Raw genomic sequence first — 14,118 nt, forward strand, 5'->3', positions numbered from 1 at the left:
AAGCCCTTCTCTTCCTCACTCGGCTTGACCCAGTCGAGGAGGCGAAGGAGCTCTGTTAGGGATCTCCCTGGCGATGGCTCCTGGACACGCTGCTTGGTCACATCTTGGTGGTTTCTTCTGTCACGATCGTCATCTACAGAGGAGGACCAAGGCGCAGCGTTGAATGCGAACATTTTATTAAATGAATGAACACACGAACAAAACCAACAAAACGAAAACGTGACGTCCCTGGTTACAACACGAACCAACACGGAACAAGAAACCACAAACACAAAGTGAAAGACAGTCAGTTAAATATGGCTCCCAATCAGAGACAACCAGCTGACACTCGTTGCCTCTGATTGGGAGTCACTCAGGCCAACATAGAAATACAAACATAGAATTACACACCCTGGCTCAACATAACAGTGTCCCCAGAGCCAGGGCGTGACACCAATAGGTGCTCTTCTTATTCTGTGAGGCATTGGAAAACCTCCCTGGTCTTTGTGGTTGAATCTGTGTTTGAAATTCACTGCTGGACTGAGGGACCGTACAGATAATTGTATGTGTGGGGTACAGAGATGAGGTATTCATTCAAAAATAATGTAAACACAATTATTGCACACAGAGTGAGTCCATGCAACTTATTATGTGACATTTTTACTCCTGAACTTATTTAGGCATGCCATAATAAAGGGGTTCAACACTTATTGACTCAAGACATTTCAGCTTTTGTGTTTTTAATTAATTTGTACAAATTTCTAAACACAATTCCACTTTGACATTATGGGGTATTGTGTGTAGGCCAGTGACACACAATCTCAATTTAATCATTTTGAAATTCAGGCTGTAACACAACAAAATGTGGGAAAATTCAAGGGGTGTGAATACTCTCTGAAGGCGGTGTATGATGTACTCTTTCTTTCTTACTCCCTCTTTTTTCTCTTTCACCCTCCCACACCTCTCATTTCAGACCTGTCCAGACCAGGTTGGATAAGACTTGTAGCTCCTCTCTCCTCACTCTCCTCTAAAGAACATAGAACACGATTGTCCCTTATTGCCACTGGAGGCAGACTAATAACAGATACTTTGTCAGTGTTGCACTATGATGCTCTTCCCCCAGCTAGCACACTCAAACAGACATGCAAGGGGACACGCACGGGACTCGTAAATGGAAGTGTTTGTTTCTTTTTGACACGTTTATTCCTCAAACGCAACTCAGTCCCTGTTGGTGGACTTCTGTGGAGCCTTTGCACCACATTATGGCTGTTTTGGGAAATGTCTTAAAGATATTATTGTAAACATTGTCTGTTATGTAGCAATTCAATGCAGCTAATGCTACTGGTCACTATTATCTCAAACCCATGACTATTGTTCTGTCATAAACAGTTTATTGGACTCGTCTGTGTCATTTCGCACAGATTTCAAACAGTATTTCAGTTTATTGATAACTGAAGGGGGAGATTGATACAGACTCTATCCTGTATTTTAGTTTTCTAACACTGACAAATCTATGTCATTGACAGTGGACGCCACAGCCCCAGTATTGGACAGACACCACAGTATTGTAGTAGGAGGTGGATGGGGTGATGAATGAACCCATTCATTGTCATTTGGTGGCAGCGGTGGGATCAAGCAGCGATTATAGCGATTACGGTTTGTGCTTACATGGGGCTCTGCGCTTTGTGCCACATCCACCGTTGTCAGCTGTGCTTTCTGAGCCCTAATCTGTCCGCTATAACAAACGGCAGACGAGGGAGCAGGTGGCAAAGGGTAGGGTGGGAAGGCTTGGCCGGGGGCTGCTGTAGCAGGGGTTGTAGCCAAATTGAAAAATGATGAAGCAGAGACTATCGCATCCCCCCCCCCCCCCAAAAAAAAAAGCCCTGAGATGGTGTTGAATACTCTGTTGACATTTTACTGAAGCAGGCTGTTAATGTCAACATTTGTTTTTTTTCTCCTCCTTTAATATGATCACCTTTTTTCTTTCTGTCCGTGTTCTGAGACGGAGTAAATATGCAATTGGTACTTGCAGATGCTGAATGTACAATGTTATCCTTTGTTTGGAGCCATTTTTTCCTTCTTTTTCTACAGTAATTTAGGATCTGCTGCAACAACCTGTCAAGTTTGGATCTGTCAAGTTTGCAGCATTCACCGTACATCATATAATCCATAGTAATTTGACTTCTCAAATCAAATAGAGAACATTTTGAAATTCCATTCCATTAGACAACACACCTTGCATGTTAAGCATTTGGAAGGTACATAGGTGTGTTCAAATCATACCCCTTAACGTGGTGAATTGGCAGCATAAACAGTGTGCGGGGCTTGCTGTTCTTCACAGGTGTTCTTTATTTACCCAGCACCTACGGTTTGAAAGATGTGCTTATGACCACAAACCTTTAAAATCATACCCCTACAATAAGGGTTTTGTCTTTCTTTGTCAAAATAAAAATGAATTCACTCAAATATGTATTTTTGTTTGACCCTTACACTTACTAAATACAATGCGAGTGATGTTATTCTTAACCTTTCCCTAGAAGCACTCCAACGCACATTGTTCCAGGGTGAAGTTTCCCCAAGGTACAGAACTCAGATCAGCTTCCCCTCCCCCAATCCTAACCTTAACCATAACTGGGGAAATTAAATAATGTCCCAATATCAGCGTCTAGGGGAAATATGTGATCCCATTATTTAATTACATATTTGAATCAATCAACACCATGAGAATCCGTTGGTTCACCCTGCTGGTTCAAAGGGGCTGCGTCTGAGCCAAGAGTCTGATGAAACCCAGATTTTCCTCCTAATTGGTCATTGTGAAGTCATAGCGCCAAGTGGGACTTAATGTGTTTCATTTTAATACATAATTTTTTATTTCTTTCTGGGGGTTATTCATCTGGAGTACTATATGTGCTTTGAGGAAGCCAGTTGACATGAGACTGAGGGGTGCGTCCCAAATGGCACCCTATTCCTTACACAGTGCACTACTTTTGATCAGAGCTCTATTGGCCCTGGTCTAAAGTAGTGCACTAAATAGGGCTATGGTCAAACGTAGTGTAGTAAATAGGGGATGGGGGTGTGCCGTTCCGGATGCAGCTTGATAGAGAGGTTAAGTCGTAGGCTGTGCATTGCATGATATGTGCCACAATGCCTTGTGGGAACTGGAATATTGGTCAAGACAGATGTAAAGGCAGGGATTAAATGTGCAACCCACATCATGGAGTATTGTATAGTTTAATCCACCCCAGAGTAATTGTATTACAAACCATGATGAAAGTTTTGAAAATGACATGGCCTTCAGTCAACATGTTTTAATAAAAAATAAACAGTTATATGGAGGATGGTATTGGCTATGTACAGTCGTGGTCAAAAGTTTTGAGAATGACACAAGTATTGGTCTTCACAAAGTTCGCTGCTTCAGTGTTAAGAGATATTTTTGTCAGATGTTACTATGGTATACTGAAGTATAATTACAAGCATTCCATAAGTGTCAAAGGCTTTTATTGACAATTACATTACGTTTATGCAAAGAGTCAATATTTGCAGTGTTGACCCTTCTTTTTCAAGACCTCTGCAATCCGCCCTGGCATGCTGTCAATTAACTTCTGGGCCACATCCTGACTGATGGCAGCCCATTCTTGCATAATCAATGCTTGAAGTTTGTCAGAATTTGTGGGTTTTTGTTTGTCCACCCGCCTCTTGAGGATCGACCACAAGTTCTCAATGGGATTAAGGTCAGGGGAGTTTCCTGGCCATGGACCCAAAATGTCGATGTTTTGTTCCCTGAGCCACTTAGTTATCACTTTTGCCTTATGGCAAGGTGCTCCATCATGCTGGAAAAGGCATTGGTCGTCACCAAACTGTTCTTGGATGGTTGGGAGAAGTTGCTCTCGGAGGATGTGTTGGTACCATTCTTTATTCATGGTTGTTTTCTTAGGCAAAATTCTGAGTGAGCCCACTCACTTGGCTGAGAAGCAACCCCACACATGAATGGTCTCAGGATGCTTTACTGTTGGCATGACACAGGACTGATGGTAGCGCTCACCTTGTCTTCTCCGGACAAGGTGTTTTCCGGATGCCCCAAAACAATCAGAAAGGGGATTCATCAGAGAAAATGACTTTACCCCAGTCCTCAGCAGTCTAATCCCTGTACCTTTTGCAGAATATTAGTCTGTCCCTGATGTTTTTCCTGGAGAGAAGTGGCTTCTTTGCTGCCCTTCTTGACACCAGGCCATCCTCCAAAAGTCTTCGTCTCACTGTGCGTGCAGATGCTCTCACACCTGCCTGCTGCCATTCCTGAGCAAGCTCTGCACTGGTGGTGCCCCGATCCCGCAGCTGAATCAACTTTAGGAGACGGTCCTGGCGCTTGCTGGACTTTCTTGGGCGCCCTGACGCCTTATTCACAACAATTGAACCTCTCTCCTTGAAGTTCTTGATGATCCGATAAATGGTTGATTTAGGTGCAATCTTACTAGCAGCAGTATCCTTGCCTGTGAAGCCCTTTTTGTGCAAAGCAATGATGACGGCATGTGTTTCCTTGCAGGTAACCATGGTTAACAGAGGAATAACAATGATTTCAAGCACCACCCTCCTTTTAAAGCTTCCAGAATGTTATTCTAACTCAATCAGCATGACAGAGTGATCTCCAGCCTTGTCCTCGTCAACACTCTCACCTGTGTTAACGAGAGAATCACTGACATGATGGCAGCTGGTCCTTTTGTGGCAGGGCTGAAATGCAGTGGAAATGTTCTTTGGGGATTAAGTTCATTTTCAAAATTAGTATTTGTGTCATTCTCAAAACTTCTGACCACGACTGTATAATAGCCCTTCTGCAAAGAGAGCACTCCTCTTTAAATATTCAGGGGGGTAAGTTTTCATCTATTAATTCTTATAAACAGGAGAAATAACATAATAGCTTTTTCTTGTAAAATGTATTTAAGATAATGTACTGTGTTTGTGTGTATACATGTATGTTCACAATTATTTGTTGTGTGTACGCCTTTGTTTGCCCATGTGTGTTTGAAGAGCTCACCCGTAATACCTGTCCCCATTGACCTTGTCTTTCTAACTCCAGCTGACATCCAATCGCAACATCTACTCACCCCATCACCTTTGACAATTATAAGACCCCCTCTATTCCTTGATAGTAAACCAAGAGAGAGAAACCTGCCCGGCGATAAGGAAGGCTTTTATAATTGTCTTCTTTCATTGGCATGACCCTTATTTATTTGAGTGGCGTTTATAGCCTTTGGAATTAACTCTTCCTATGAACAAACGGTCCTCCAGACATGTGTCTAACGGAGGCTCTCGCCCCCCTCATCCCGTAATCCGGGGTGAGTGAGTGACGCGTGGGGTCACGACCCCATAAAGCCCGTATAGGTGCTGAAGCTCCGGACCATATCTCATTAAGGGGCGAGGTTGTAAACGAGACTTGCCTTCACTCTCTCCCCTCACTGGAGCGATTGATTAGTCCAGGGACAATCAATGTTAATTAAGGTGTAAGGGAACCCTTTAATTGTGCTGTATGAATCATTGTGTCAGCTTGCGCCTTGACCTTCTTTGATTTACATTGTGTATGAACGGCTCCTCATTGAGAAGTAAATACATTCTAGATATTGCCAGATGAACCTAGTAGATATCAGAAGATTTCGATATGAGTTTTATATTTATGCATAGCTTGTCAAGGATGACCAAGAGGATTGGCTCATATGCATAGGGCATATAGTACATTGTGAATGGCTCTCGGTGACAAGTAATTTAATTTTAGATACTGCCAGATTAACCTAGTAGATGGAAGTGGAGTTGGAAATTTGAGATATAGCCAGGTAATGCTAGTAGATTTGGTAGTCAATATGTTTTAGCTATAGCCAGCTAATGCTAGTAGATTTGGTAGTCAATATGTTTTATATATAGCCAGGTAATGCTAGTAGATTTGCCAATTTGATTGTATGGTTTATAGATTTTTACCAAGGATGTTAAGCAGAGGTTCACGGGCATGTGACTTCTAACTCCTCTAGCTGTGACATTGACCTTTTGCCTCCTGTTGGTCTACTGATGTGCACAGATGATTCATTCATATCAATCAATACACTTGTTTAATCCAATGAATCCCTCCGTAACGCCGGCACGTTTTGGACTTCTAACCCTTATTAAACACTGTTTGAGCTACGGACTTCTGGGTTGTACCATTTGGATTCATTGGATTTTGTCCGTAGATACCATTAGTCTGTGTGATTAACAGGGGCTGAGCTAGAGCGGTGTTTGTGAGACAAGGGCAGATTCCAAAAGGGCCCGGTGCCGGGTCTTTTTACAAAAACGTCTATAGAGTCTGAATGGTTTGAGCACTATTAAAAGCTATATATGAAAAGCTGAGACTCTGCTCTATGATGCTCACAAGCTACACAAGAGTCGTTAGAAGGTTCCGTGTAGCTCAGTTGGTAGAGCATGGCGCTTGCAACGCCAGGGTTGTGGGTTCGATTCCCACAGGGGGCCAGTATGAAAAAAATTAATAATAATAATAAATAAAATGTACAGTGATAAAGTATTTGATCCCCTGCTGATTTTGTACGTTTGCCCACTGACAAAGAAATTATCATAATGTCTATAATTTTAATGGTAGGTTTATTTGAACAGTGAGAGACAGAATAACAACACAAAAATTGAGCTATTTGGCATCAACAACTCGCCGTGTTTGGAGGAGGAGGAATGCTGCCTATGACCCCAAGAACACCATCCCCACCGTCAAACATGGAGGTGGAAACATTATGCTTTGGGGGTGTTTTTCTGCTAAGGGGGCAGGACAACTTCACCGCATCAAAGGGACGATGGACGGGGCCATGTACCGTCAAATCTTGGGTGAGAACCTCCTTCCCTCAGCCAGGGCATTGAAAATGGGTCGTGGTTGGGTATTCCAGCATGACATTGACCCAAAACACACGGCCAAGGCAACAAAGGAGTGGCTCAAGAAGAAGCACATTAAGGTCCTGGAGTGGCCTAGCCAGTCTCCAGACCTTAATCCCATAGAAAATATGTGGAGGGAGCTGAACGTTCGAGTTGCCAAACATCAGCCTCAAAACCTTAATGACTTGGAGAAGATCTGCAAAGAGGAGTGGGACAAAATCCCCCCTGAGATGTGTGCAAACCTGGTGGCCAACTACAAGAAACGTCTGACCTCTGTGATTGCCAACAAGGGTTTTGCCACCAAGTACTAAGTCATGTTTTGCAGAGGGGTTTTGTTGTTATTCTGTCTCTCACTGTTCAAATAAACCTACCATTAAAATTAGAGACTGATCATTTCTTTGTCAGTGGGCAAACGTACAAAATCAGCAGGGGATCAAATACTTTTTTCCCTCACTGTATGCACTCACTAACTGTAAGTCGCTCTGGATAAGAGCGTCTGCTAAAAATGACAAAAATTAATAAAAAGGTAAGGTGTTCTTCTCCATATAAGATAATAGGAAATTAGGGACATAGTGTCTATAATACTGTAATAAGCTCACATAGTCGCTGTCCCAAACTCCAAACTCCACACAGTTGTCATTGACTAGTTGGATATTAATTTTCCGGTGAGAAAACAATTTCTGTACTTAGAGTATTCATACACAATATATACAAAAGTATGTGGACACCCCTTCAAGTTAGTGGATTTGGCTATATCAGCCACACCCGTTGCTGACAGGTGTATAGAATCGAGCACCCAGCCATGCAATCTCCATAGACAAACATTGGCAGTAGAATGGCCTTACTGACTTAGTGACTTTCAACGTGGCACCATCATAAGATGCCACCTTTCCAACAAGTCAGTTTGTCAAAATCCTGCCCTGGTAGAGCTGCCCCGGTCAACTGTAAGTACTGTTATTGTGAAGTGGAAACGTCTAGGAGCAACAACGGCTCAGCCGAGAAGTGGTAGGCCACTTAATCTCACAGAACGGGACCGCCAGGTGCCTCGGTTTCAACACTCACTACCGAGTTCCAAACTGCCTCTGCAAGCAACGTCAGCACAAGAACTGTTCGTCGGGAGCTTCATGAAATGGGTTTCAATGGCCGAGCAGCCGCACACAAGCCTAAGATCACCATGCGCAATGCCAAGCGTGGGCTTGAGTGGTGTAAAGCTCACCGCCATTGGACTCTGGGGCAGTGGAAATGCGTTCTCTGGAGTGATGAATCACGCTTCACCGTCTGGCAGTCTGAAGGACAAATCTGGGTTTGGCGGATGCCAGGAGAACGCTACCTGCCCAAATGCATAGTGCCAACTGTCAAGTTTGGTGGAGGAGGAATAATGGTCTGGGGCTGTTTTTCATGGTTCGGGCTAGGCCCCTTAGTTCCAGTGAAGGGAAATGTTAATGCTGCAGCATACAATGACATTCTAAACATTTATGTGCTTCCAACTTTGTGGCAACAGTTTGGGGAAGGCCCTTTCCTGTTTCAGCATAACAATCCCCCCGTGCACAAAGTGAGGTCCATACAGAAATGGTTTGCAAGATCAGTGTGGAAGAACCTAACTGGCCTGCACAAAGTCCTGACCTCAACCCCATCGAACACCTTTGGGATGAATTGGAACGCCGACTGAGAGCCAGGCCTAATCGCCTAACATCAGTGCCCGACCTCACTAATGATCTTGTGGCTGAATGGAAGCAAGTCCCCGCAGCGATGTTCCAACATCTAGTGGAAAGCCTTCCCAGAAGAGTGGAGACTGTTATAGCAGCAAAGGGGGGACCAACTCCATATTAATGCCCATGATTTTGGAATGAGATGTTAGACCAGCAGGTGTCCACATACTTTTGGTCATATATAGTGTATAAATGCATTTCTATCAGGTTTTTGCTTTGATTGACCTTAATGGATCTGTTTATGTCAAATTGTTTTGTGTTTTACTTGTATCCCTGGTTGTCCTGAAAAGAAAATGGTAAAATACTTCAATGTGAGGCTAAATATAAGGTCTGGACATGCAGATAAATTAAGGTCAGATACCGTAAATGAAAAGCCGATCAGTCTGGGGACTGATAGGGTTAAGCATGTGATAGTAAATGTTGTGCAGTAAGTGTTGTCATTACGCCTGGCGAGATCACCGGGTGCACATGGTGGGATTGAGCTTTGATTGATGAATGCCAAAAGTAAAATGTCAGATGTAAGACACTGCCAGCCAAGTAATTGTGTTGTTAATGAAAGCCGAGGTGAAAGCTCTTTCGCGTCTGAGCCGATTTTGCACTCGGCCGACTGTTTCCTCTCCCCGTCCGTCATGCCCTGAGTATCAGTCCTCACACATTCCAAATTCATATCACGGCAGAGAAATTGACTGAGTCTCAAATGGCACCATATTTCCTAAATAGTGCACTACTTTTGACCAGGGACCATATGCCTCTGGTCAAAAGTATTGCACTATAAAGGGAATAGGGTGTCATTTGGAACGTAGACGTTGTTTTAGCCCGAGTCCAACCTTCTTCTTCTCGTCAAATGGATGATTTTACCGTTGACAGCATGGAAATCAATGAACCCGCAAATGCATCGACTTCTTAATCTGAGCAGCGAAATGAAATGGGAATTAATTCCAGTTCATTAACCACATGCTAAATATTTATCATATTTGCCAATGTACCAACATCAGCGTTTGATTGTGGTACCTCTGGATATTGACTGTATGATTCTATTGTCAGTATATCTGAATCCACAAACACACACTAAGGTTTTAACACTTGCTGTAAAACCATCATTTTGATCATCCTGGATGGTCAGTCCTTGCATCCATAGGTCTGTCTATGAATTTGAGAGTGGTAACATTTCTCTAGCTCCGTCCCTCAGCTGTTTACCAAAAATGGTGGCAGGCTGGCCGCTTTGTTGTTTGAATCCCAGGTTGCCCCGTTAACCTGACCTTTAATCTGACCTTTCTCTTCCTTTTCAGATGTAATAATCGGACCCAGTGTGCTGTAGTGGCTGGACCAGATGTATTTCCTGACCCTTGCCCCGGAACCTATAAGTACCTAGAAGTCCAGTACGAATGTGTACCATACAGTACGTATCTCTTCATTGTCTTATGTTTCTCTAAGCAGTTCATTGGTATGTCCCAGTTTGCACCCTATTCCCTATATAGTGCACTACTTATAGGACTTTGGTCAGTAGTGCACTATATAGGGAATAGGGTGGCATTTGGGACGAAGCCCGTGACATAGTACATGATGAAATCTGCATTGTAACTTTCTTCTTCATCATGCTTAATTCCCATGTAACAGCAATGGCACTTCTCTCTGTCACATCCTAAAATGTATGATTGTGTATTTTAAGTGAATGTGGTCCCTTTTAAGGAAGCAACAATAAGAAGAGATCTGAAGTGCAGTAGCATGGGTACTGGGAAATTTCAGTATCTGATTCCGGTAACCTCTATTGTGTAGCATTATCGATTGTGCCCTCAATGTAATGTGAAAAATGAAAGTTCAAAATCACTTTAGCGTGTCAAAATGATTACCTTTATTTTAAACGCTGGTCGATTTATCTCAGACAATATCTGTGTGAATGTCCAATATTTTTCTCCTTTATCCAACTCATCATTTTGCATCTTCATGTATGAATAACACATTGTCAATGATATTCCAGCACATGCCATATTGGGCTTATAAGAAATACATGTTATTAGATTTGTGATCTGCACTGTATTGATTGCTATGGGGATCTGGTATACAAGTGAGGCATTGGATTCAAGGTAGATTAAGATTGAATGTAGTATTATACTTCAAAGGGCTATCAACCATGCATAAATCAACATTGACTTTTCGATGTGGGTGTCATTCTTGTTCCACCTGTTCTTCTTTTAACAGTGTTTTCAGACTGACTGACTTCTCTGTCAGTAGAGGTCACTTCTAATGATAAAACCGCATAAATAGCCCTATTTGATGTTGAAACATAACCAGATGTTCTGCAATTGGTCAAAAGATTTGCTCACACATCTAAAATAAAATATAATACCTGTCATCAGCTGATACTTTTCTGTGTATTCACCCTTGGTTCTAAGAGTTCAGAAGGGAGCTAACGGATCTGTTGGTGCTATTACCAACTGTGTCTGTCAAGTTAGCGCTTTAGCATCAAAGGAAGTTTAGCTTTATTCGAAATGCAGTCAAGTTTTTAGCTGCTGTGTTCAATTCAATTCCAACAGAACTCAATTGTATTAGCTTAGCTTCTAGCTAGGCCATTTTTCACAAACACACTTCCTATATGGGATGAGAGACCTAGGCCTGAACCTTTGAAACCTTCAAAACAGTATGACTTCCAGCCACAGTGGCATCATAGCATGAACGAAGCTCCCCAAAGGTATCCATGACTGAACTGGAAATGGAAAACGTTCGGGGTGTGAATGGAATACCCAGCATGTAGACAGGGTTAAACAGACAAACAGGAAGAATGGATGTGGTCACTGGAAGTACATGGCCATTATCATACGACCTCCCACATTGTTTCGCTGACCTCGAAAAGAGAACGTAGTTTACTGTGAAAGCATGTGCTAACCACATGGGATTTATAAACTATTGTAATTCGGAACTGGATGTGTCAGGTAAAGTCAATTATATTTTCTGCCATCCGACTTTTTGCCTTTGGAGAATGGATAGTATCAAATGAAACAAATGTCACACGTCAGATGTTGTTATTTCATTTTGAGTTGCTTTTATCTACGTTTTCTATATTTAAAAAATTCAGAGGTGATTGTGCAATAAAAAGGCAGACTGTCAGAAACTATATATTGGATAAAAAAAAAAAAAGAAGCTTTAATTGCCATGGGGTGGTGGTTCTTATCGTAAGACTATCCACCATAAAGTACTTAGATATATTTGAGCCAAAACCCATTTGTTCAACAGTCCACATAAAATAATGGATCTTCTTCCATGGTGGTGAATTCAGACACCTCCCACACGAAGAGCCCCTCTTTTTTCTCAGAATCAGCAGAACAATAGCGTTTTGTTTTGTATCAAACGCTGGTGATTACAACTACCTCCCGAGCATCACAATTGCAACTCCATTTCAGAATCCATCAATACATTCCTATAACTAGCTCCAATACTGCAATACTGTGGTGAGAGATAGAGGGCTAAGAGCTAGGATGGCCAAAAGCACTGACTTGTTTGTGATTTGACGCATTGCCAGGTAAATGAGGAACATGTTGGGAAAAGTAGTGGATTAGAGATGAGGCAGACATATAGTATAAGGAGGAATGGGTGGTAAACCAGCCCCCCTCTCCCAACCCTTCTCCAGAACCATAACCCCTCACCTAACCCTTCTCCAGAACCAGACCCCCTCATCCAACCCCTTCTCCAGCCTATCACCAGACCCCCTCATCCAACCATTCTCCAGAACCAGACCCCCTCGCCCAACCCTTCTCAAGACTATCACCAGACAGACTGACTGAGAGACTAATAAGGGGACCCAGCCACCCATGGTGTGAATTTTCCACCAGCTGATCTCGACAGTGTATCCAACTGACAAGTTCTCTCTCTCTCTCTCTCTCTCTCTCTCTCTCTCTCTCTCTCTCTCTCTCTCTCTCTCTCTCTCTCTCTCTCTCTCTCTCTCTTTCTCTTGTTTTTCTCTCTCCCTCTGTCTCTCTCTCTCTCTCCTCTCCCTCTCTGCCTATATCTATCTCTCTCTATCTTCCTGTGGAAGATGTTTTCATTAGTATTCCGGAGCTGAAAGCAGGCACTGTCAGAATAAGTTACAGCTCCTCTCTCTGTCTTCCATCAGCAGAGGAGAATGGCTCCATCAGACCCACACCTGTAATAATAGTGAATGAGACGCTGCAGAGAGCTTCACTCTGATGCCATATGATATCGGTTTTATTAATTGGTGATTCAATTGGCACCCATGAATTGTAACGGTTAATCTGGGAGCTAGCCACACCTGTGTTTGCCTGTGATCTGGGGCGATGCAGACCAAGCTCTTACTATAGTCGAAATAATCACTAGAGATAAAAGAGCTTCCATTTTCTATTTGGTCCAAGACGACAAGACAGTGCTGAAACGAAGGGAATCATGCTGGCCCAGAACCCTTGTGTGTCATGGCAATAGAGTAATTTGGAGTAACCAACTCTACTTCTATACCACTTCTTGTCGGTAAACAAGTACTTTCTGATATTGCCACGTTTCCAAAGATATAAGCCATCTTTATGTTCGCGTCAGCATGGACTGGTGTTTCGCCAACGTGAGAACACTCACTTATCTCCCCTGTACTTCCCTTGTTTAGACGTGCTCTGCCATGCACTCTGTGGATTACCACGGCTACCCTTTTGGAATGAGTAATGCACCCGTCGTCCTGTTGTGATGATGATGTATAAGAACCTTGACTCTCAGGCCCTGTTTGAATACTCTTAAAATGCCTCCTTCCTTCAACCCTTCCATGAAATAATCACTGATATAACATGAATGGATTGATCAATGCAAGCTTGTCACTGCATTGCTTTCACCAATCACACATCATGTCAAATCAGTGGTTTCCTCAAGGAAGGGAGGAAGGAAGGATACTTTTTAAGAGTATTCAATCAGGGCCCTTGATTCTAATCTTCTCAAGTCTCCAAAAAGATTCAGAATGACGCCGCTCCCGTCAGTCCCGTCCCTCGCTTATCAAATCTTTCTCCTTTAACGAGCAGGTCCCAACCTGAGGTCCTCTATCTTTAGAGGTCAACACTGTTTCTCAGTACCCCTCTGACCCCACTCTTTCACAACTTTAATGAATCCATGTAGTCATAACACCTCAGAGTTCCCGAGTTCCCTGCAGGGTCATGAAAGAAAACGCATCCCCTGATGAAAAGGTGACAGTGTCCCTTGTGGAATGTTTGGCCAAACACCAACCTCCCTTTGGAGGAAAAAGAGGGGCAATGTTGCATCCTGGTATCGCCTTTCCCAACTCCCTACCTCCTCTATGACTAATTAGATCTGCTGTTGTATGAGATCTGCTATTGTGTACTGTTACTATGGCGAATGTACTGCGTAAAAACCCTACAATGCAAGGCGGGATCCCGCCAGCTCCGAACACGGCTTGTGTGCACGAGCTTAGCCAAGATGTATAATCATGTAATCAAGGCCTTTGATATGGCAGAAGTAAGGTAGTCAGTCCTCAGCTATACGTTGTGGCGCGCAGCCACGTACTTCACCCGGCAATTAGCAGTTTTTA

The 14,118-nt window shown here is 43.0% G+C and overlaps 1 protein-coding gene across 1 annotated transcript in view; it reads left to right on the forward strand.

Annotated features, from left to right (window-relative positions):
* Positions 1 to 14,118, forward strand: part of LOC311119530 (adhesion G protein-coupled receptor L3) — a gene marked incomplete at both ends in the record, with an annotated part of 73,058 nt that overhangs the window by 40,248 nt on the left and 18,692 nt on the right. The window contains one exon of the mRNA XM_084194203.1: positions 9,875 to 9,984. Within this exon, the coding sequence (XP_084050329.1) occupies positions 9,875 to 9,984 (110 nt within the window). The remainder of the gene's footprint in view (positions 1 to 9,874; positions 9,985 to 14,118) is intronic.

Source organism: Coregonus lavaretus (assembly GCF_964263955.1).
Source record: "Coregonus lavaretus genome assembly, contig: HAP1_SCAFFOLD_2347, whole genome shotgun sequence".
Lineage (NCBI taxonomy): Eukaryota > Metazoa > Chordata > Actinopteri > Salmoniformes > Salmonidae > Coregonus > Coregonus lavaretus.